The sequence below is a fragment of the Xiphias gladius genome, chromosome 5, assembly GCF_016859285.1.
Source record: "Xiphias gladius isolate SHS-SW01 ecotype Sanya breed wild chromosome 5, ASM1685928v1, whole genome shotgun sequence".
Lineage (NCBI taxonomy): Eukaryota > Metazoa > Chordata > Actinopteri > Istiophoriformes > Xiphiidae > Xiphias > Xiphias gladius.
In genome coordinates, this window is record NC_053404.1 from 14,142,809 (window position 1) to 14,164,013 (window position 21,205).

Here is a 21,205-nt window from a genome sequence, read left to right on the forward strand (position 1 = left end):
TGTTGTCAGAGTGAGGGTTGTACACATGAGGTAGAACAAGCCTGTGTAAACTGTGTCCAATTATTCAGTTATTAAAATTTGTCTTTACAGATATGATTACTCGATTATCAAGTCTCATCTTGACTTTTGGTTTAATACACATTTGCCTCAGATGTCTTTGTAGGAAAGATGAAATGTGATTTCCCAGAGTAAATCTGTGCAATTAATAAGCTGTTATCCTCCAGATAGTACTGACTTTGTTCTACCATTATATAACTTTACAATAACCTGTCAGAGGACAACTAGTAGTTACCAGTCTAAGTTATGCAATGGGTGTGTTGAAAGGAAAGGTTCACTGCATTGTTTCTGGGCAGAAATCTGTCCATGCTGTAGATCACATGCGAGTGGAATTCGACCCACATGATAACCTCGTCAGAACCTGTTAGTCCGTACAGTAAACACCCTTTTAAACGGTGAGCTATTTTGTCACATAGGAAAGAAGCAAATATGTTTTTCATTTAAAAACAGCAGAGATTGTAGGGCAGTTTGGCCCATGAAGAACAAGATATAAAATGTATTACATGCAGTACATTAACTGCATTTTTTTTGAAGAAGAAGAAGAAGGAAAAAAAAGCATCTTAATTTACTGTAAATTTGAAGTCTAATTATCTAGATTTACAGTTTGCTTTGAGAGAGCATTCAAATTAAAGGAGTGAGAGTTACCTTTCCTGGAAGCCATCTGTATTTCCATTTCTCTTTCTAAATCACTTTTTATTTATACTGACTAAATCACTTTTAATCAATACAAGCCAAATTACTTATCATTCCTGTAGGTGATCTACAGTTTGAGTTAATTACATCAAGGAATTCAGATTTTTATTTCTAGTGCTTTCATGCTGCTTTGTTACTGGCTAATTGTTGGCAAACTGAACTTCAAATTCTTACATCAGCTGTATTGGATGTTATTTGTTCAAAACTCCTATGAACTGATGTTCAATAATTCAAACAATCCATGTTTTTTAATGCCAATGGGAAATGATTACTCCTCTGCCCAGAAAAAGATATGTATTATTAGACTTTAGAGCCTGGCTGAGTACCTGTGTAATTCCTTTCTATGCTGTAAAGATCAATACAGTCTCCTCAATAACAGCCTGAATACTCTTCGCTTTGTCTGAATCCAACAGCAGATTCAGACATCAGCCCAGACACCACATCATGTCCTCTTGGTCAAGTCAGTTTGTCTTCATTTGGGCCTGCAAGGCTTCTGTCTGACTACATCGCTGCGATTGGTTTGAACTTAAACTTTGTGTTTGACTGTATAACAGTGTGATTTCTTCTGACTTACTCTGCTTCTTAGCTTACCAAATCTAAAACCAGCAAACGGAAAAATGAAACTCCAGGATATATGTTTTCACTCGTTTACCACTCAGTTACCAGCACATAAGGGTGGATGATATGGGTATAATCTTATATCTTGATTGCAATACACTCTATATAGTTTTCTGGTAAATTTTCTGTTAATTTTACTGAGAAAATGTCTGTTTTTGGCTATCCATTGAATTAAATATCCAGAAATTAATTGTACTATATCACATTGATGCAAAAATCCTGTAAATCCAATATTCTCATAAACTGGGCCTGCTTATTGATTTGCAGTATTGTTTAAAATAGCCTAATACAACCAGGGATATTAAAGGGATAGGCAACCCTGCTAGACACTGTATAACAAAACCTCTACTAGTTGACATATTTCTAACATCTCACTAAATACTGTCATATCGCCCAATCATATCAGCACCAGTAAGTTAAGGGTAATTAAAATCTTATTAGCATTTGATATCTCTGTTCGCACTGTAATGATATCATTGTATTGACCTTAAAGTAGATAATGATAAACCAAGCGGACAGATAAATGAGGCAAGTAAACGAGTGAGCCGTATTAATCTGATCCTCTCTCGCTTTGTGTGTGTTCTTTGCATCCGTGCATGCAGTTTTTGCTTTGCTAAAAGTCACAGTGAAATCCTTCTCTGAGTTTTATTTTCTTTGATCTGATTTTTAACAGTCACCACGAGTGAAGGAGGGATCCCAGAATTCAGAGGTGAGTCTCAAAAACTTTTTCTATAGTTGAGTATCTGTACACAGGTATATACCTTAAACACTGAGATTACAATTTGATACATTTTTTATTACACCCTTCTAACCTTCCAGAAGGCAACTGAAATCTAAAATTTCTCTTATTTAATAATTCATAAAATAAAAAACAGAACAGCTCTTAACAGAAAGTCATTTCTTTCTATTAAAAAGTTGCCTTTTGAGCTGTTAAGTCATTTATATCATTTGCACAGGGATATGAAAGCATGAGTAAGATTTGATGAAATTTCTGCTTTAGGTTTTCCAGACCCCTGAACCCGTAAGTAGTCAACTCCAGCCGATGGCCGCAGGTCAGGCAGAACTACCTCAGGCTGCAGGCCAGGTTCCACTGCAGCCCACACCAGTCAACACTCAATCCTCTGCCCAGGCTACATCTCCCACGCCAGGCGTACCCGCTGCTGCTGCAGTTCCCATACAGGTCAGTCTGACCTTGCCTGAAAGTAGAGGCATATGATGAAAAAAAATTCTCTAAGTACAATCTGTTAACCACTGTTTGTTTTTTTGTTTTTTTGTTGTTTGTTTTTTTTGATATTATGTTCTTATTCTACTCCTGTAGATTTGCTAAATATTTTTTAAAACTTTCATTCTACTTAAATGGATCGTTTTTATCTGTGTTTTGACAGGCGCCAGCTGTGTCAGGAGATGTTAAGGCTCCTATTAGTTTGGTATTAAGGTTAAGGTATGTTTATATATTATCACAAAAAAACTGGTAAATGAAGAGGTAATTTGTCAGTCTAGGTTTCACCATCTCTGTGTACCTGACATCTTTGTTTTATTTTGTTGTTTTTTTATATTGCAATTTCAGTGGAATGGAATAGGTCTTATACATTTTACCGACCAATGAATGATCAAGTTAACTCCTCTGATCTGGTTTCTATTTCCTTCATCCCTTCAGAAATTCAAAGAAGGAGCTAAATGACATCCGCTTTGAATTTATGCCAGGGAGAGGTAAGTGGACTTTCTTTCTTAGTGAGCTTTATCAATCAAAACCCAACCTCTGTATGCTGGTGTCACCAAGTAGTTTTAAAAATTAGTCAGAAGAAGCAGGTTACCACTTAGTGGGTGAAGATATCACATTTCAGTTAATCAGTAAGAGAAGCTGACAGTGTATACCTTTTTTTTACTTCTTTAGGGGCCTCAGCTTTCCTTCATAGCAACCAAAATGAAAAAGCACACGAAGACCAGAACTCTTGAAAAACCAGAGCCAAAATCAGCTCATTTCAATATTTATCAGCAGTATAACACAAGGTGCTGCAACACAGCTCTGTTTGTTTTGTTTTTTTTTACAGGGGGCAGTCCTGTACTATTTCACAGACAGAAAGGGAACCCAGCTATTTTGACAGTTGCATCAGTAACCAGAGTGTTGTTGAACTTACTAAGCCACAGTGGCACCTTGTTTATATTTGTTTTTTAAAAATACACTGTTTTGGTCTGCGTGTCACAGTCGGCCTCTCATGCTCTGACTTTTCAGACACAGCAGATGGTGTGTCCCAGGAGCTGGTCTCAGCAGGCCTGGTGGACGGGAGGGACTTAGTAATAGGTCAGTGATTCAAAACACATTATTTTCTTTCCCTCAGAATATTCACCTGAAGGTTAAAAGTTTTCTTTTGATTTTATGTTTAAAAAGGCCATATTACAGCACAATACAAAATCCCATTTTCTCACATTGGGCCTCATGCAGGAACCACTAGTACAAACTTTGTTTGGATTTTGATTTGTTCTGGCATGTATGAGCTATTTATGAAAACGTCTCCAATTTACAAATTTTCTCACACTTTTGCTCTGTTCTACTTTCTCTTTTATTGGCTTACAGACTATAGTTCAGTACTTGTTAGAAAATGCTCTCACTCCAAAAGGTGCCTTAGCATTAAGTCGCTGTCCTGGGGAACATCCTCAATTACAACACTGAAAAGTGCAATGTCACCTACTTTATAAAGTGGCGGTCACACCACAAAGTTGACATTTGTTTGTCTGCGCGAAAATGGTGGGGCCAAAATCTTGGCGACGTATTGACTGCGCACGGAGCTAATGGTGAGCTGCTGTAGCCATAGCCGTGAATTCGCAAGCTGGCTAGGCCGCACTAGCACTAGTCAGTCACAATAGCTCCTGGAGCTTTTCTCTGTTTTCTCTCTAATGTTCTGTTTACCACCCCCTGGCATTTTGTTCACCATTGTCAATCATTTCAGTCAAAAACGTTGTTGAAACGGGAAAATAAAGCTAACGAATTCGACTACCTCTAATTGACTTTTAGCTTAGCTCAGTCACTAATAGGACAATAAGTTCACAATGTTTATTCAAAAGACGTTTTTGTACCATCAGCTCATGTCTCATAACTGTCTGCAAACCATTCCTCTTTGTTGTACAGTTTTTACTCCAAAAGACGTTAAATAAAACTGGATGGTGACACGCAAGCCATAAGCTATGATAGCTTCCTCCACTTTGGACTGTCCAGCTCTTCGTTCCCTCATAGGTCAGTGCTGTTAAGACAGCTTGCTATTGGTCAACTGCTTGTGTGTCAAAGTTCACCAAGGTTCAACTCTAAGTGGAACATTCCCGGTTGTGGATTTATTTTGCTTCCTTGAGCATCTGATCGTGACGATTCCATTTCGAATGGACTAATTTTGGCGCAAATTTTCACTGTTTTAAATCCTGGTTTGAGCAGACCTTAATATTCTCTCAGCCATCTCCAGGACTCCACGAATGGTTTTTCATGCCCCTGATACAACAACTGACGCTGCTACATTTGTCCTGTTTTTGTGATTTCCGACAGCAGTACTTTCGATGGTGAGACATTCTTATTTTTACTCTTTTGTGAATGAAACTTGCCGCAAACAGAGAGAAAAAGGTATCCTTATATAGCAATTTAGAAGCATCAAATGCCCTAATAATGAAATCTCACCTGCGCGGACCTCCTTGTGAACAACTGGTGTTCTTCAGGCTGAAACAAGATTGTACAGGGATCCAGGGATTGAGCATAGAACACTATTACGAAAATACCTCAGAAAAATTATAGCATGAGGCCCAGTGTGTCACATTTTTCTCACATTGTCTGTTTTTAGATATTTTATGAAAGTATTTCGAGATTTATTTTTTGTTTTTCATTGGACTGAAACAATTTTTCTTTTCAGTTGCTGCAAATTTGCATAAAATAGTTGATGAGCCTCAAGCCAATAAAAATGTCACTTTCAAATTGGTGAGTGAAACATTTCAAGTCATGTATATAACACTTTCAGCTGCACCTGTCTGTATAAACTTTTGAGTTTGTTTTTAGGAAATCATTGCTACTTCTGCAAGAATTATAGTATGAGTTATTTTAATTGTATTATAGTTAATTAATCTAACAAGCGAAGTTACTGATATAATGACATATATGACAAATTACAGTGACTCTTTATACAACCTAGTTATAAAGCTGACTACATTCAAATAAAGAATGTTTCACTTGACACTAAAGTAATAGTCTTGTAATGGTAATAATCAATATAGTAAATATTGTAATGTGTCCTTGCTCAAACATGTTTTTGTTAACCATATTTAACTGTTCCCTATTGTTTTCAAAGGCTTCTGGAATTGAGGGATCTGAAATACCAGATGACGTCAAACTGATGGGCTTTGCTCAGCTCAGCATTAGTTAAACTGTTGTTCTACTTGGGACCGTGACTTGCCTAAAAAATGTGAAAATTTAAAAAAAATAGTTTAATGCATTTTTTTTTCTATGGCTGTAAAGAAACCACTACTGCCAAAGAAAACAATACTGTTTTGTCACACATTGGATTATACAACGCCGCCTTGTTGAATTAGGTGGACGACTGAAGTATCAGAACGTACAGTATAAGAATCACTCAAAAAAGTTTACAGTGTATATGTAGAAGGATGGAAGTATCTACAACAAACCGTTTTCATTTCCTATTCTGGTCTCCTTCATTCTGTTATTTTCTCTCTCTACTATATGAAGCATTTGCACAATCTGAACTAACACCCTTGAATCCTGATAAATGTAACAATGCCTTATATTCATCAGAACTACTGAATGCACGTTTTTGGGGGGGTCCCCAGTTACCATATGGAGCATTAGGTTGTCTGAAATGTACAAATGTGGTTTCAGGTGCTGCTGTCAAACTTTTTACTTTATTTTGAACAGAGGTAAGTTGCAGCTTACCAAGCAAACTAGAATTAAAATTTTGTACACAACCTGACTCATGATGAGCGCTGATGCAGTGTGGCACAAACTTAATGCCAAATGACTTTTTCAGAAAGATGTGAACACTACCAACAGTAAGCAATCTTTAAAGCATAAGTTTTATTCTGTATTTTTCTTATCGTAAACAAACATCATAAAAAGACCAAAGCCATTGAAGTGTTTGTCTGTCTCCCAATACATTCTGACTTCCCTAATGTGACCTTCACTTCCAAGCCCATTTGTTCCTAAGGAGGATTCAAATCTTTAAAAATGGATCACCAATACAAAGTTTCATGTTTTTTTTTTTTTTTTTTAAAGCCAAATCATTTTCTAAAACACCTGGGCACTTTTATTTTCAATAAATTTGACTCAAACAGAAGTAAATAGTGCATTTGTTTGGGACTATTTTCAGCCGATGAACGATACACATTTGGTGCTCTTGTGAGTTTTTACGGCATCAGGATGGTGTATGTGGAACTGACTCCATAAACTAAAGTGCCCTTGTTCATTGTTATGAAGGAACATGTCAGCCAGTTCAACGGTGTGGCTCACTGATGTGGTTTTAATAGTTTTTTGCACAAAAAATGGAGCACATAAGGAATGAGCTACTGGTGTATCAGTCTCTGGCTACTCATACAATACTTCTTAGTAGAATCAATTCAGTGCTGGTGTTGGTCTTTTCATTTGATTTGTTGACTATGAGAAAAATATAGAATATACCACAAGACACCTTCTGATATAAATCTGATATATAACTAATCAATGCAATGATAAAAGATAAATGTTTTTAATGTTACCATAGTACTGATGTAGAATAAAATCAGAAAGTCTACATAGAAAACCAAATTTTCTAAAAGATTGGCATCTTGAATATATGAATATGCATTGAAAATTGTTGTAAAGTCAAATTTTTGACTGCAGCTGAAACCAACATTGTATGAGCAGATGTGTCCGTCTGTTGGTATTAGTTTGTGTCTGTTTGGAATCAGTTACTCAAATTCTTTTAAAAAAAAGAGACTTAACTGCATATTTGTTTATGTGGATGAAAAATAAGTACTTGATTTGACCTCTAGTATGTAAATAATGACATTTGGCTTTGATTTGTTTTTATACTGGTTGTTTCACTCTTGGCCTTTTTTCTGTCCTATGACACAATTGTGGGTTGTAGCACTCGACGACAACACTGCAAATTTGGCTTTGAATTCCCTCGTTTTGCAGGACAAACTATCACTTACTGTATGCCATGTATGGCGTTAATTTACCTTTACTGATAAAAAATTTCAGCTTTTCACTTTTTGCCTTTTGAAAAGTTTGAATTTATTTTGCTGTGGAGCCACAGTTGTCCTGATGCACTGCTTATTGCCTGTCTACCCTAAATTTCCCCACATTCTGAGCTGAGTAACAGCAGAATTGTCTCCAACCTGAATAAACACCAAGTTGAGGCTGTTTACAGTAGTTATTTTAACCCATATCTCAAGTCATAGAACTGCTTTATCACTTCCGAAGAACTTTTTAAAATAGCTAAAATAAAGATTTTACATCCTCCAGTTCTGAAAAGCTCAGCTATGATTGTAAACATTTTAAAAGAACATGAATATATTTTGGAATCAGATGAAAAAGGCCATTATAGGCACAGAGGTTACATCCTTTCAGCCACACTCTGGATGTTTTTGTGCATTAATGACATGGTTTGATGACGGATGTGCCAATTAATGGCACTGATGGCAGTGGCAGGTTCATCTAAACACTCTGCTCTATTGTGTAGATCTGAAATGCCAGCAAGGTTTTACTGTTTAATTTGGTGATGTGATAATGTTATAACCCTCCAGATGCCATATTAAATAAATTTTTTGCTTGCTGATAAAATGTTAAGAGGAAATCTTTGTATTTTGACTTTAAATATGTAAAATTTTATGCTAGCCTTAAATTGAAAACGACCAATTGTATTTTTTCTTTTTCTTTTTTTGACATAACGTCAAGGTTTTGATTCTGATTTTCAGTGTCTTTGAAATGTAGTTCTTGTTACATGTGAAGATACCTGAAATAAAGATACACAGGTGTGTCAGCCCTGTCTTCTCCTCGGAGGGGAGTGACAAAGTCAGCAACCCAATGTTAATCTTAAATTTCTAAAATGCAGTATTTGGTGCCATTCTCCTGGTTTAGTCTGCAGCTGACAGCAGACAAGGACAGGATAGGTGTGTATGAGCCCTGAAAGAAGTGTGTACGTGTGTGTGTTGCACAAGATTGAGCCCTGCTTCTAACGGAGTTGAAGATCTAATGGCATTGTTCTCATCCTTTCTCCCAACAGTCTCTTCTTTCCTGCTTACATGTAGTCTAACAAGGCTGGAGCAACTGAACAGATGACCGTCTAAAACACTCTAACGCAATAACTCAACAAGGGTGTATTATATTTGAATTTTCCACCTCTTTCCAGTTTTTTCATTCTTTCACTTGCTCTCTTTTTGATGTTTTGGAGTTCAAAGCATGTTTCTCTTGATTATTTTTAATCAATAAAGAATGAGCATATCAGCCTCTTTTTAGCACTTTCTGATTTTTTTTATTTTTTTTTTTTAAATGCACACCATTTTAAGTGATTATGAGTAAGTTCTTCCTGTAAATAAATAACTGTTTATAGAATGAATGATAAGGTGAAAACCAGTCACCTACATATACTGAACTGAATGAATTATGACTTTATATACAGTATGGTCTTCACCCTCGTCCTGTGCATTCTCTTGCTGGTTCTTTAAGAAAAGTTATATTTCTCAAATTGTAATTCTGTAATTCTTATTTTATAGCTGTTTCACTGTTACAGACTGGATGATTTTTCTTTCTCTGTTCTCACTGCCTTCAAGTTTATTATCCTCACTATCAGTAGGCGTGACTGCAGTTATCCTTTTACAACCCTATCATCCAGAGAAAGTCCTTATGTCCACTTTCTGCTTTCTAAACATTAAAAAGGTACTTCAGCCATTTAGTATTGCACTTTAGGAAGTTGGGGCACTTTCAAATCACAAAATTTTAAAAATTTTAAAACTTGGTGAAGCAGAGGGACAGATATCCTGGCTTGAAGTTCCTTTAATTCCTGACTAGTACTTTACAAAAATAAACTAATCTTCATGTGTTGAAGCCCCTGAAAAAAAAAAATCTTAAGTGTTTCTTTATAACACAAGCGAACAGCAAATTTAAAAAAATCTTTAGGTTTTATTAATAAACTTTCAGCACTTCAAAACTCAAGATACTTCAAAACAGCTCACCAACTGTCATCAGTTTCAAATGTTGCTGAGTCCTGATTGGTGGATGGAAGTACATGACATCACAAACCTTTCTCAATCTGTGTTCTTGTCTGTATTTATGTCATCATCAGTCACAGCTTAAGTACTGTTCCAGTTCAAAGTCTGCATCCAGCCAAGTACAAATCAAATAACCGTAAGTCTTCTTGCTGTGCTCGTTTTTTCAAGGATTGTTTGGGAGCTGGCTTGTGGATAACCAAGTATCACAGAATGCAAATCGCGCCAACTAGCGGTGATGGTGGAGATTTCGAGTCAGGCTCAAAGCTGTTATAGTTTTCATCCTGGGACTTCTACTATGTGAGACAGTTACCATTTAGACTTTGAATATGTGATCAGTTTATCCAAATAATGCCTATTTTGAAATTTACTCCGAAGTTTTTGAATATATGAGAACGCAAGAACCCTACTGTTCCAACAGTAAAGACTGTTCTCAGGAGTTTGGACTCCGGAATTGAAATTGCCAAGTTTGAACCCCCAAGTATGTGAGTCCAAACTTGGCGTACTCTGTACTGAGAAAGGCCTAACATGTTTCTAACTCATCCCTGCCCATTTCAAACCAGTGATAGCGATGTTCAAAGCAGTTCTTCAGAATGTCCTTAATCACTAGAAAAAGTTCATTAAAAAGATTTATTCAAAAAGATTTGTTCACTGAATCGTTCAGTGCTGAACCGTAGGTCCGACTGCGTAGTTCCTGTCACTGAACTGAAACACAGCTGAACAGTATATATTCCTCATGACATCCAAATCTGTTTATAATTATTGATATTTTAAAAGTTTCTTCGCTGAATATCAGATATGAATGCTAGTTTTAATAACTTTGAAGTCTTTTTAACTGATCTACAGTTTGGCATTACTCTTGAACTAACTTATTTATTTGTCAGCAGGATTACCCAAAAATTACTGAACTGATTTGTACCAAACTTGGTGGAGGGATGGGGCATGGGCCAGGAATGAACTCGTTAAATTTTGGTGTGGATCCAGGAATTTTTTATCACTGTCCTTAGGGCATTTTTCAACATTATTGTCAATATTATCTAGTCATTGCTTTAATTTACATCTCTTAATGCTATTCATAATTTTGTTGACATTCATATATATTTTGTTCTTACACAATTTTTTTTTCTGCCATTAATCACTCACTCATATTTTGTTCTATTGCTAATTGTTTCTATATCCTACTCGTGACGTGTTATGTTGCACTATATGTGTGTTGCTGCTGTGGCAAAGTAATTTCACTCCAGTATCAATAAAGTACCTACCTAGACTTGAAAACACCCCATTCCTCCTGTGAACGAATTGACTTGAATCACTCATTCAATGAGTGAGTGTATCCCTGCACATTCGCTCGAAACTGACTGAGATCTCAAATGAAGGGAGAATTGAACTGATTGTTTCAGGAAGTTTCGGTTCTGTTCGTTCACCCAAAAGATTTGTTCTTCTGAACAAATCGTTAACGCATGACACCACACTAACCGGTAAGAGGAGCGCAGAGAAAAACAGATACAATCTCTCGTGAAAAAATGAAAACTGTTCTAACATTGTCAGAAAGTAGACCCTATCGCTAATAATAAAAAGCGGATTGAAAAAATATGTATTCAGGGCCTTTAATTTTTTTGGAGTGGCACTTTAACAAATCTACCACTTACATAATGTTACATCTCCTAACAAAGCACAATTTTGCCGATTAAAAAAGGAGCATACCTGTATGCTGATCTCGGGAAAAGAAGGAGAAAAAAGCTTTCAGCTAGTAGATACAAATGGTGGCCCCAAATTGCAAATTTTGAAACTTACAAAATGGAAGAAAACGCCGCATCTCAGAACAACAATATCTTACAAACCAGTAAAGGTAGGTACCTACAGTCTTTCTTATCCTTAGTTCTGACTGGATGTTCACAACCTTACTTTTAGATAACATAACTCAAAGGTAAGGCAAGGTGAGCTTGTTTTTCTTTTGTGGTCATCCCTTATGGGCAGTTTCACTGCCTTTGCGCACACCCTAAAGGTATTGTTTGTCATATTTTCCTTTGTATTTTGACATAAAGAGCAGATGAGATGTGCACTACTTTGTCAAAGATTTTGCAGCAGTGTTTGTGGACTGGTAAGACAATAAAAATGTGATATGCTATGAAAAAAATTGAGACTTTTAGTATCTTAGCTGTAGCCACTTAAAGCAAAGTAGCCAGGATATTTTGTACTTGAAGCAAAAGGATTTCTGTAAAATTTTATTTTTTCTACTTTGTTAGTTTGTTTTGAGGAATCTTGTGTTTTCTGGCACCACATGTTTGTGACCAATAGAGAGGAGTGTCTGGTTTGTAGACCACAGCCGAATGTCCACTCAACCCAGACTTTGATGAGCAGTCCTGATAAGTTCCTGATAAGACTTTTTGAGCCCAAAACCAAAAGTTCATAATGCTGCAGACTTTGCTTGATGGAATGATCCACAGGTCATAGATGTCTAAAAACCAGGGATGATACATGGGAGAAGTCTGAAATCATGATATTTAAAAGTAAGAGTTGGCAAGAATATCTTTACAGGCACATATTGTAGCAGCAAGTACTGTATCCAGGCCTTTATTCTGCATATGGAGGCAGGATCATGTTCTGTAGATTTGCTTTCATCTGATCGGATCAACCATTACTAATAGCTTGTTACTATATTCTTAAAGTGAGCCACATTTTTTAAATGACATATGTCATAAAAGCCTCAAACATAACTGTCCACAAAAATCCATCTTACCATGTAATGTGATTGCATAAAGTGCTGTCATCTTCTTTCTAAATCACTGAGCTTTTCCACCCTCCTTTTTCACACAGTTTTTCTGAGCACAAAGATGACAAAAGTTCAGATCACGACAGCTGTACAACAGCTGGACTTCAGCCTGAATTATCCTGACATGTCACATTTTAATACTTTGGTAGTCTGTCTGTGAGCAACTTTGCACGTCATAAAATTGTTAGTTTAAACATTAACTTGCAAAACGAAAGTCAAGTTGACTATTGGTGGCTGAACGTTGCTTTAAGCTACACGTTTCTCTGTCCCACACTGTAATCTGAGGACATTCAAATACCAATATGAGCAATTTTGGGCAGATCCTGAAGGAGATTGGAGAGTTTGGTGTATTTCAGAAACGTTTAGTAGCTGCATTATGCATCCCCAGCATTTTTGTAGCTTTTGATGTGATTGCTCAGGTATTTATAGGCATGAGCTTTCCACATTACTGTAACACTGACTGGATCTTGGACCGAGGTCCCAACCTGACAGCTGAGAGTCAAAGAGATCTCACTATCCCTGTGAAAGAGGATGGAAAGTATGAAAGCTGTGAAATGTTCACACCTGTGGATTTGGATTTGGAAACTATTGAAGCATATGGGATTAACACAACTATAGGATGCATAAATGGATCAGATTTCGAGGCACCCAAAGGTGCCTCCAGCATTGTGACAGAGGTAAGAGGCAGTTTAGCAATGGCACTTGCCGCAACCCTTTTTTTAGTACATGCTGCTGTTTAGCAATAGGTTGGTTTGTTGGGCCTATGGATGAAAATCACACTTAGTCTCCATTTATTTCTAATTTCTAAACAAGAACTAAATTAGAAAACAAATAATTTAAAAACATTAAAAACTACACAAGTGGAAACAACACAATTAAAAATGTCATAAAGCACTCAATAATTCAAATCACCAACTACATTTATAACTAATTGTAATGCTAGGATAATGAAAAATAATAATTATCTGATTTACACCCACGCAATAGGATCACAAACTATTAGCATTCCTGGTGCTGTAGCAGCCCAACGGTGCACAACACTTCATTAGCAATAAGATTAAAACCTGAAAAACTTGGAAGTTTGAGACAGTAGGAGATAATGGAGTCACCACCAATGTTAAGGTCCAGGTCTCCATCCCCTGTTTTTACTATTTTATTTTTCCTTCCTGTTATCAGTTCAACCTGGTGTGTGACAGGAGCAGTTTGATTGAGGTATCGCAGTCCGTCTACATGGCCGGTCTTCTGGTTGGAGCGTTGGTGTTGGGGCAGATGGCTGACAGGTACAGACCACCATTCTAATGCAAAAAGGAATTAGAAATTGATTAAATCGGAAATTAATTGCAATTAAAAGCTTTAAAGTAGCTTCACACTGAGTCAGCCCTGGCTTTGGAACACTTGTGAATGAGAAATTATCCTGGGATGTACATTTAGGTGCATAAGTATTTGGAAAGTGACACAATTTTTGTAATTTTGCCTCTGTACACCACCACAATGGATCTGAAACAAAGTCATCGAGATGTGATTGAAGTGTAGACTTTCAACTTTAATTCAAGGGGTTTCACAAAATACTGCATTAATTGTTTAGGAATTACAGTCATTTTTATACATAGTCCCTCATTTTCAGAGGTTCAAAAGTAATTGGACAATTGACAATTGATCAGTTTCATGGCAAGGTCTGGCCTGTTCCCTCCTTACTTCATGACAAATTAAGCAGATAAAAGGTCTGGAGTTGATTCCAAGTGTTGAATTTGCATTTGGTAGCTGTTTGGTAGCTGGGAACTCTCAATATGTGGTCCAAAGAGGTGTTGATGTAAATGAAAGAGCCCATCATTAGGCTGAAAAAACAAAACAAACCTATCAGACAGGTGGTAGAAATTTTTGGAGTGGCCAAATCAACAATTTGGTACATTCTTAAAAAGAAGGAATGCTCTCCTGAGGTCAGCAACACTAAAAGGCCTGGACAACTAGCGAGACAACTAAAGTGGATGATCGCATAATTCTATCCTTGGTGAAGAAAAACCCCTTCACAACGTCTATCCAGGTCAAGATCACTCTTGAGCAGGTAGGCGTATCATTGTCAAAGTCTACAATCAAGAGATACCTTCATGAATGTAAATACAGAGGGTTTACCACAAGGTGCAAACCACTGGTAACACTCAAGACCAGAATGGCCAAATTAGACTTTGCCAGAAATCCTATAAAAAAGCCTGCCCAGTTCTGGAACAAGATTCTTTGGACGGATGAAACCAAGATTAACTTGTAACAGAATGATGGAAAGAGAAGAGTATGGAGAAGGAATCGATCATTCTCCATGATCCAAAGCATACCACATCATCTATCAAACATGGTGGATGCAGTGTTATGGCATTGGCAAATATGGCTGCAAATGGAACTGGGTCACTGGTATTTATTTTATGAAAATTAAATACAAGCTAAAATTCACTTGGCAATATTTGAAGACCAGAAATGATTCTGCATTGAAATATAAATTATTTTTTACATAAAGTGTATAACTCTCTTCTTTTTGTAGGTTTGGTCGACGCTTCGTGGTCCTGCTTTCACTTCTTCTGCTACTGCTGTTTGGTGTTGGGGCTGCTTTCTCACCCAACATCTATGTTTATATAGTTCTCAGATTTTTAGCTGGCATCTCATCTTCTGGCATTGTTGCTAATGCGTTTGTGATCGGTAGGTACAATGTTCACAACTGAAACTTAATGCCATAATACTTCATCAACATCATTGCTGTCTGCAACAGTGCAATTTCTAGTACTACCACTGAGGGTTGCCAAAGTCGAACATTTTTAAATTCTACACATCGTAGCTTTAATCCACTGGTAGATCTGATGCTGATGATACAGTGCACTTAGAGTGAATTCCAAAACACAAGTTTGAAAAATCAGTGTCTGGGGAAAAATTACAGCAAAATAAGTAATAAATAAATGTTAACGTACACATACTTGCTACAAAAACATAATATGTGAAAGCAGAAACGATACCCTTTCTCTGTTATCTGTCCTATTGCTTTTAAGGTGGAGAATGGAGTGATTCTTCCAAGTTTGCTCTCTGCACCATTATCTGCCACTCTTTTTTCCCTCTTGGACTGATGTTAACGTCTGGCATCGCCTATTTGGTCCGTAACTGGAGGGTCCTGCAGCTGGTGCTCTTCAGCCCTCTTGTCCTTGTCCTCGGAATCTTTTATTGGTCAGCAGCCTAACATACCACATGAGATGCTTACTTCTAAAATTATAGCCACATAAAAAATAAAGTATATATTTTAGTTTGTGATCATGGACCTATATGTCAACTAGGATTCTTCCAGAGTCAGCTCGCTGGCTCATCACCCTGGGCAAGAAGAAGGAGGCCACAAAAGAGATCCGGAGGGCAGCTAAGGTGAATGGTAGGAAGGTCCCGGAAGACCTGCTAGACAAGGTGAGCAGTCTCAAACATACATTGGCTTAAACCAAAATTAAGGTCAATCAAGCTCTGAAATAAATTTACAGTAACTAAAAAATATACCTAAATTATTTAGCTGGTGGTTGAAGGTACCTCCAAAAGAGGAAGCATGTTGGACATCTTCAGGATATCACATCTGAGAAAACGTGCTCTCGTAATGAGCTACATCTGGTGAGTATTTACTGTAGTTCAACCGAAACCTGCTGTCAAACCTACATCAGTACCTTTGTGATGGCACTGAAGGTGCATATCTCTCCCACTTGATAGGTTTGGAACAAGTCTGATGTACTATGGACTGAGCCTGAATGTTGGCAATTTTGGGCTGGATATCTTTCTCACACAGTTCATCTTTGGCCTAGTAGAAATTCCTGCACGTCTGGGCTGTTTGCCTCTCATGCAGCGCTTTGGAAGGAGAATATGTCAAGCAGGGGTTCTATTTTTTGGAGGTTCTGCTTGTCTTGGTATACTTGGTGTTCCAAACGGTAATGTGTTGCATAATAATAGGAATAATAGGAATTTGTTGTATTACAATACCAATTTGTCTGGAACATATCCTTACTTGTTTTTTGAAAAAAAAGGACAAATCTCATTCTTATAAAAAAGAAATAAGATTAAGAAAGAGCAAAATACAATATGTTGAGTAGGGATTCTGTTCTTTACCTTGTGATCCTTGCCAGATCCAAAGGTATCTTGTAACCTAAAACATGTTTTGCATTCTGACAAAACATACATTTTTATTTATATGTCTCTTAAATGTGTTTTTGTCTGATTTATTATTTGTCCACCAGATATTCCTGTAGTGGTAACAGTCATAGCTGTACTAGGAAAATTTGCCGCAACTGCCAGTTTCTCCACAGTCTATGTTTATACTGCAGAGCTATACCCTACCATTATAAGGTAAGGTAGGTAATGTCCCAAAGGTAAAACGTAAAATATTTTATTATATGTGATATGTTTGCTTATATGACTTGCTCTGAGATTGCTGATGAGCCTATTGTCTATACTGGTAGGCAAAATGGTGTAGGTCTGAACTCCATGTGTGCTCGTGTGGCGGGCATCCTCGCTCCACTGATCAGACTCCTGAACGTCTACCATTACACCATCCCCATGCTGATATACGGCATCATCCCCATTACTGCTGGAGGTTTCTGTATGCTACTGCCTGAAACCTGCAATGTTGAACTCCAAGACCATGCTGAACTCATGTGAGTTGATAAACCCTTTCACAACAGACTACTTATTTCTCTTACAAGAATATCAGCAATATAGCAATTGTACGTAATTCTCTTGTTTTTATTTTCAGAAAACCTGAGAATGGGACTGTTGAGAGGGTATCCTTCTCTAAAGTGGCCAAATCAGGAAAGAGCACAAAACTGTAATTTATATGGACATATTGTTTCTCCCGGTCTTTTCATAGCAGGACGAGTAGTGTACATGCTCTCAGCTGATACAGTGGTAACAGTAATTTGTTATTATGCAGTTTGCTAAAATGCAAAGCATTAACTGAGTCATCTTTAAATGCTATTATGTTTCATGTCTAACTTAAAAATTTTGTTTTTTGTAGTTACAATCTGTTAAAAATTTGTTTGACTATTGCTGAAGTTATAGACAGTTTTGCAATGTGACCAGAAACACAACTCCAAATGAATACTAATGTTGTTCCGTGTCTGCTTGATGTGTAAATAGGCAACGGCAACATATCAACTTTATAAAGCCATAATATGTCAAATGTGTGTGTGTAATCTTCTTGTTGTGGAGTTTTGTCCTCATGTGTTTGAATCTGTAGTCATTCTCCCCATTATTACTCTTCATTGTTTTATTTATTGCCTATGTCAAATCTGTGACATCACAACCTGAATTGCTGAGTGTAGGCTAATTTCATCGCACTGAAGGCAAATGTGACACACCTGTGCTTCTCTGCTATAACTATATAAAGTAAGTGCTCTGACAGCATGACCTTGGTACTCCTCTCTGGTTCACAACCTTTTTTATGGATTAGAAGGAACATTTTTTCAATCGGTGAATCATTACATAGATACATATACCTGGCATGTAATACCTACAGTATTAAAAGTAAAAGTTTGTCACAGCAATACTGTGTATCTTTCCAACTCCACCACCAGGCTTTCAGTAGTCACAGCAATACTGTGTATCTTTCCAACTCCACCACCAGGCTTTCAGTAAGTCTTCTACACTATGGGCTGAGCCTGAAGGTTGGCAGCTTTCGCCTGAATGTCTATCTCATACAGTTCATCTTTGGTATTGTCAAAATTCCTAAACACCTGATTGGTTTGGCATTAATTCAGCACTTTGAAAGAAGAATATGTCAAGGTGCTGTATGCCTTGTGATCCTTACTATCCCAAATGGTATCCAAAATATGCTTTTAATTAATAAAAATATTTTTATAGAGTTTTCTTTTTGCTTGTGTTTATCTGATGTTATTTATCCATCAGATCTTCCTGCTGTGGTAACAGTCATAGCCATACTGGGGAAATTTGCTCCCACTGCCTCTTTCAGCACAGCCTACCATTTTAAGGTAATGGCCTTCTTACTTACTGATGACTAATGCAAAACAATCTCTATTATTAAAGTTAATACACATGGAAAAATTCTCGTGCTAATTAAGAATTAGCATGTGATTCCTGATTCCCATGAGAGTCCATTATACGTTCTTTCAGGCAGAATGGTTACAGTCTAAACTCCACATGTGCTTGTGTAGTGGGCGTCCTCACTGTCTACCATTAAACTGTCCCCATGCTGATATATGGCATATAGCTATATATATCTATATATATTGAAAGCACATGTATTATTGTATGTGTATGTAATTATATTTAATAATACTGCTTGTTTTTTATTTCAGAAAACCAGAGGGTAGGCCAACAAGCAACTGTTCAGTCCATGCTGAACGAACAAAGGAGGAGCGTAAACTGAACAGTTCAGCTACAGTTTTATTAACTGACGTGCAGGAATTGCACTGATGCCATGGCATAGTCACTTTACTTAAACACTCAAACAGTGTTTAACATTGTGGAAATATTTTTTATTTTATTGACATAAAAAACACTGCAGTATACTCATAACTGGGACTAATGCATTTCTTTATACCCACAGTTGGCTCTGTCTAATGAATTCAAGTGTTCCTTTCAATCAATAAGGGATTAGCTATTTGCATCAAAAGGGAGGCCCTTTATATTTAACAATACTGTTTTTCATAATATTGCATGTACAATATAATCGTACACTAGTTTAACAATGATTAAGGTAAATTTGGTCTGATTCATGATCTGATGAATTCATGATTCGGGTATGCTTATACTAGAAGATCAGCCCATGGGCCCCCTCTACACACAAGGGCTAGTATGTGTAGTTAAAATCCTATTCATTTTTGATTCTTCTTTGTTATCCTCACAAATTCAATTCAATTTAAAAGCCTGGTTTTCAATTTTACTTAAGTCCTTTAAAAAGTATCATATAGAATGTGTTACTGTTATTTGTTGTAATAATTATTAACTAAACAAAAATGTATTTAGCAAAACAGATTCAACGAGATAGACAATTACATGTTTCAGCAGCTTTCATACTTATGTTGCACAGTTTCTTACAATGATTAAGCCATTTTTGCAATTAAATTGTGGGTTATGTGTCAACACAGTGTTAATCATTACATAGATTATCATTGCACAGATGAACACACTGTAAGATTTGGACGGTAGTAGCACCACATTGGGCCTCAAACACATCACGAGATTTTTCGTGTTGTCACAGTCACCATCTCAACAGCTGAGGACAGAAACACAACAGCTTAAATCGAGAGAAGCCACTATAATGATTAATCATGAATATGACAATAAATAAACATAATGGAGATCAATTTTACCTTGTCTGCTGCTACTCGCATTTATACTGTATATTTACGCTTCAGATTCATCATGCATCACATTAGCAGTATTCTTAAGAAGCCAGTGATTCTTGTGTTGAGTGTGTCCAAAGCCCTCATCATAATTCCCTTTTCTTCTGAACAGTTGGTGGTAGTGAAAGATGCAGTAGAATTCCCCATGTAAAGGTGTGTAATTGTACATGCTACAAATGAACACAATTTGTCAGTTACAGCACAAATTAATAGCCATATTTTGTAGAAGGTAAAAAGGTTATTTTTGTAGTCATAGTAGCTCTGTGACTGAATTAGAGCTTACTAGGGTTTACGGTTTTGTAACTTAATCATGTAGATTTTATTTTGTTTCATTTTTCACTCTCTATATAGGTCTTTAGAAGTTCAAATTATCTCTAAACCTCTTAGCCAGTGGTTCCCAAACTTCCATCTGTTTTAGTTGACATAGCACATGAATCACAGGTGGAGCTAACGACATTAATGATTTCTGCAATTACAGCATTGCAATACAATGGAGCAGTTAATGATGTTGTTACTTACACCTGCTTTTGAAAGGGCAAAATGTCTCTTTTGGAAGCTGTAAAGTAAATGTGGACTGTTATTTGTCTTTCTTAAATTTTCTGTAAAAACCAGGGTTTCTGTTAAATATGATCAATTAACCAATCAATCAATTAACCAATGAAATATTTTGAATATATTAGGAAAACATTAAGTTTATAGTAGTTATTGGCCCACATATAAAATTATGTTGCTCTTCTGTTGTTTGAAAAATTGGGTTTGCAATGTATTATGTAGATCAGTAGATCTTCTATATATTAATAGAGACGGTCTAAAACGTTTACAAAGTATTGCTTTATAGGTCATTTTTGGCTGGACCAGATCAGTCGGGCTAGCCCTATAAGCATGAATTTCCATGACTGAGTGACTGACTGTGTAATAAAGTTATAAACTATTGGGCAGCTGAATGCTGCTTGACTGGATGCTGATGTTACGCAATTGCTCAGCCAGCCGAGTGTTGGAGTTTTGCCATTGGTTGTTGCTATTTCAAAATGAATTGGTGCAAACAGTTTCTATTGTGTCATCAGGGGGTTGTTATCACTGTTGCCAATTTAGCGCCCCAACTGCCTTTTCACACCCCTTCAGTGAGTTTTCCTCACAAAAGCAACTAGTGACAAATCTGAATCATGTCTAACCTAAAGAAGTTAGTTCCCAGCTGTGCTAAGGCTTGGTGTTTTGCTTCCACGGATAAAATACATTCTTAACAAAGTGGAAACTAGTGGAAAGTGTCTTCTGACATCTTTCTTGTAACAAATGCAGCTAAGACAAAGAAGTGATTAAGAAGAAATGTCACAGATGTCATGTTAAAAGATAGCAAACTTGCACTCCTGTGGCCTGAAAGGTGCACAGCACCAAATACTGGAAAACTCAAAATACTTGATACCTTGAGAGTTCTGCACCCTGTATATACTGATGGAAAAAACACTTG

The 21,205-nt window shown here is 36.8% G+C and overlaps 2 protein-coding genes across 4 annotated transcripts in view; both read left to right on the forward strand.

The window, feature by feature from the left end:
* The window catches only part of oxsr1b (oxidative stress responsive kinase 1b), a 43,126-nt gene extending 34,290 nt beyond the window's left edge, over nt 1-8,836 (forward strand). Inside the window, exons 12-18 of one of the 2 annotated variants that reach the window (XM_040126785.1) lie at nt 2,042-2,077; nt 2,369-2,548; nt 2,754-2,809; nt 3,026-3,078; nt 3,602-3,670; nt 5,259-5,323; nt 5,691-6,625. In XM_040126785.1, coding sequence (XP_039982719.1) covers nt 2,042-2,077; nt 2,369-2,548; nt 2,754-2,809; nt 3,026-3,078; nt 3,602-3,670; nt 5,259-5,323; nt 5,691-5,765 — 534 coding nt within the window. In that variant the 3' untranslated portion in view covers nt 5,766-6,625. Of the gene's footprint in view, nt 1-2,041; nt 2,078-2,368; nt 2,549-2,753; nt 2,810-3,025; nt 3,079-3,601; nt 3,671-5,258; nt 5,324-5,690; nt 6,626-8,618 lie in introns of those variants that run through there. The other variant, XM_040126786.1, reaches the window with a different exon arrangement.
* Nucleotides 8,837-12,625: 3,789 nt separating this feature from the next.
* On the forward strand, nt 12,626-19,743 carry slc22a13b (solute carrier family 22 member 13b). 2 transcript variants are annotated; one of them, XM_040127432.1, is made up of 11 exons: nt 12,626-13,050; nt 13,550-13,653; nt 14,904-15,058; nt 15,403-15,574; nt 15,682-15,802; nt 15,903-15,997; nt 16,094-16,308; nt 16,615-16,723; nt 16,837-17,031; nt 17,130-18,363; nt 18,691-19,743. In XM_040127432.1, exons 1-10 carry the CDS (start codon nt 12,676-12,678, stop codon nt 17,203-17,205), a joined length of 1,617 nt encoding a protein of 538 aa, XP_039983366.1. In that variant the 5' UTR covers nt 12,626-12,675; the 3' UTR covers nt 17,206-18,363; nt 18,691-19,743. The 2 variants fall into 2 exon arrangements, with proteins under 2 accessions (XP_039983366.1, XP_039983367.1); XM_040127433.1 differs by lacking the exons at nt 17,130-18,363; nt 18,691-19,743 and having other exon boundaries at nt 16,615-16,728; nt 16,837-16,936.
* The last annotated feature ends 1,462 nt before the right edge of the window (nt 19,744-21,205 follow it).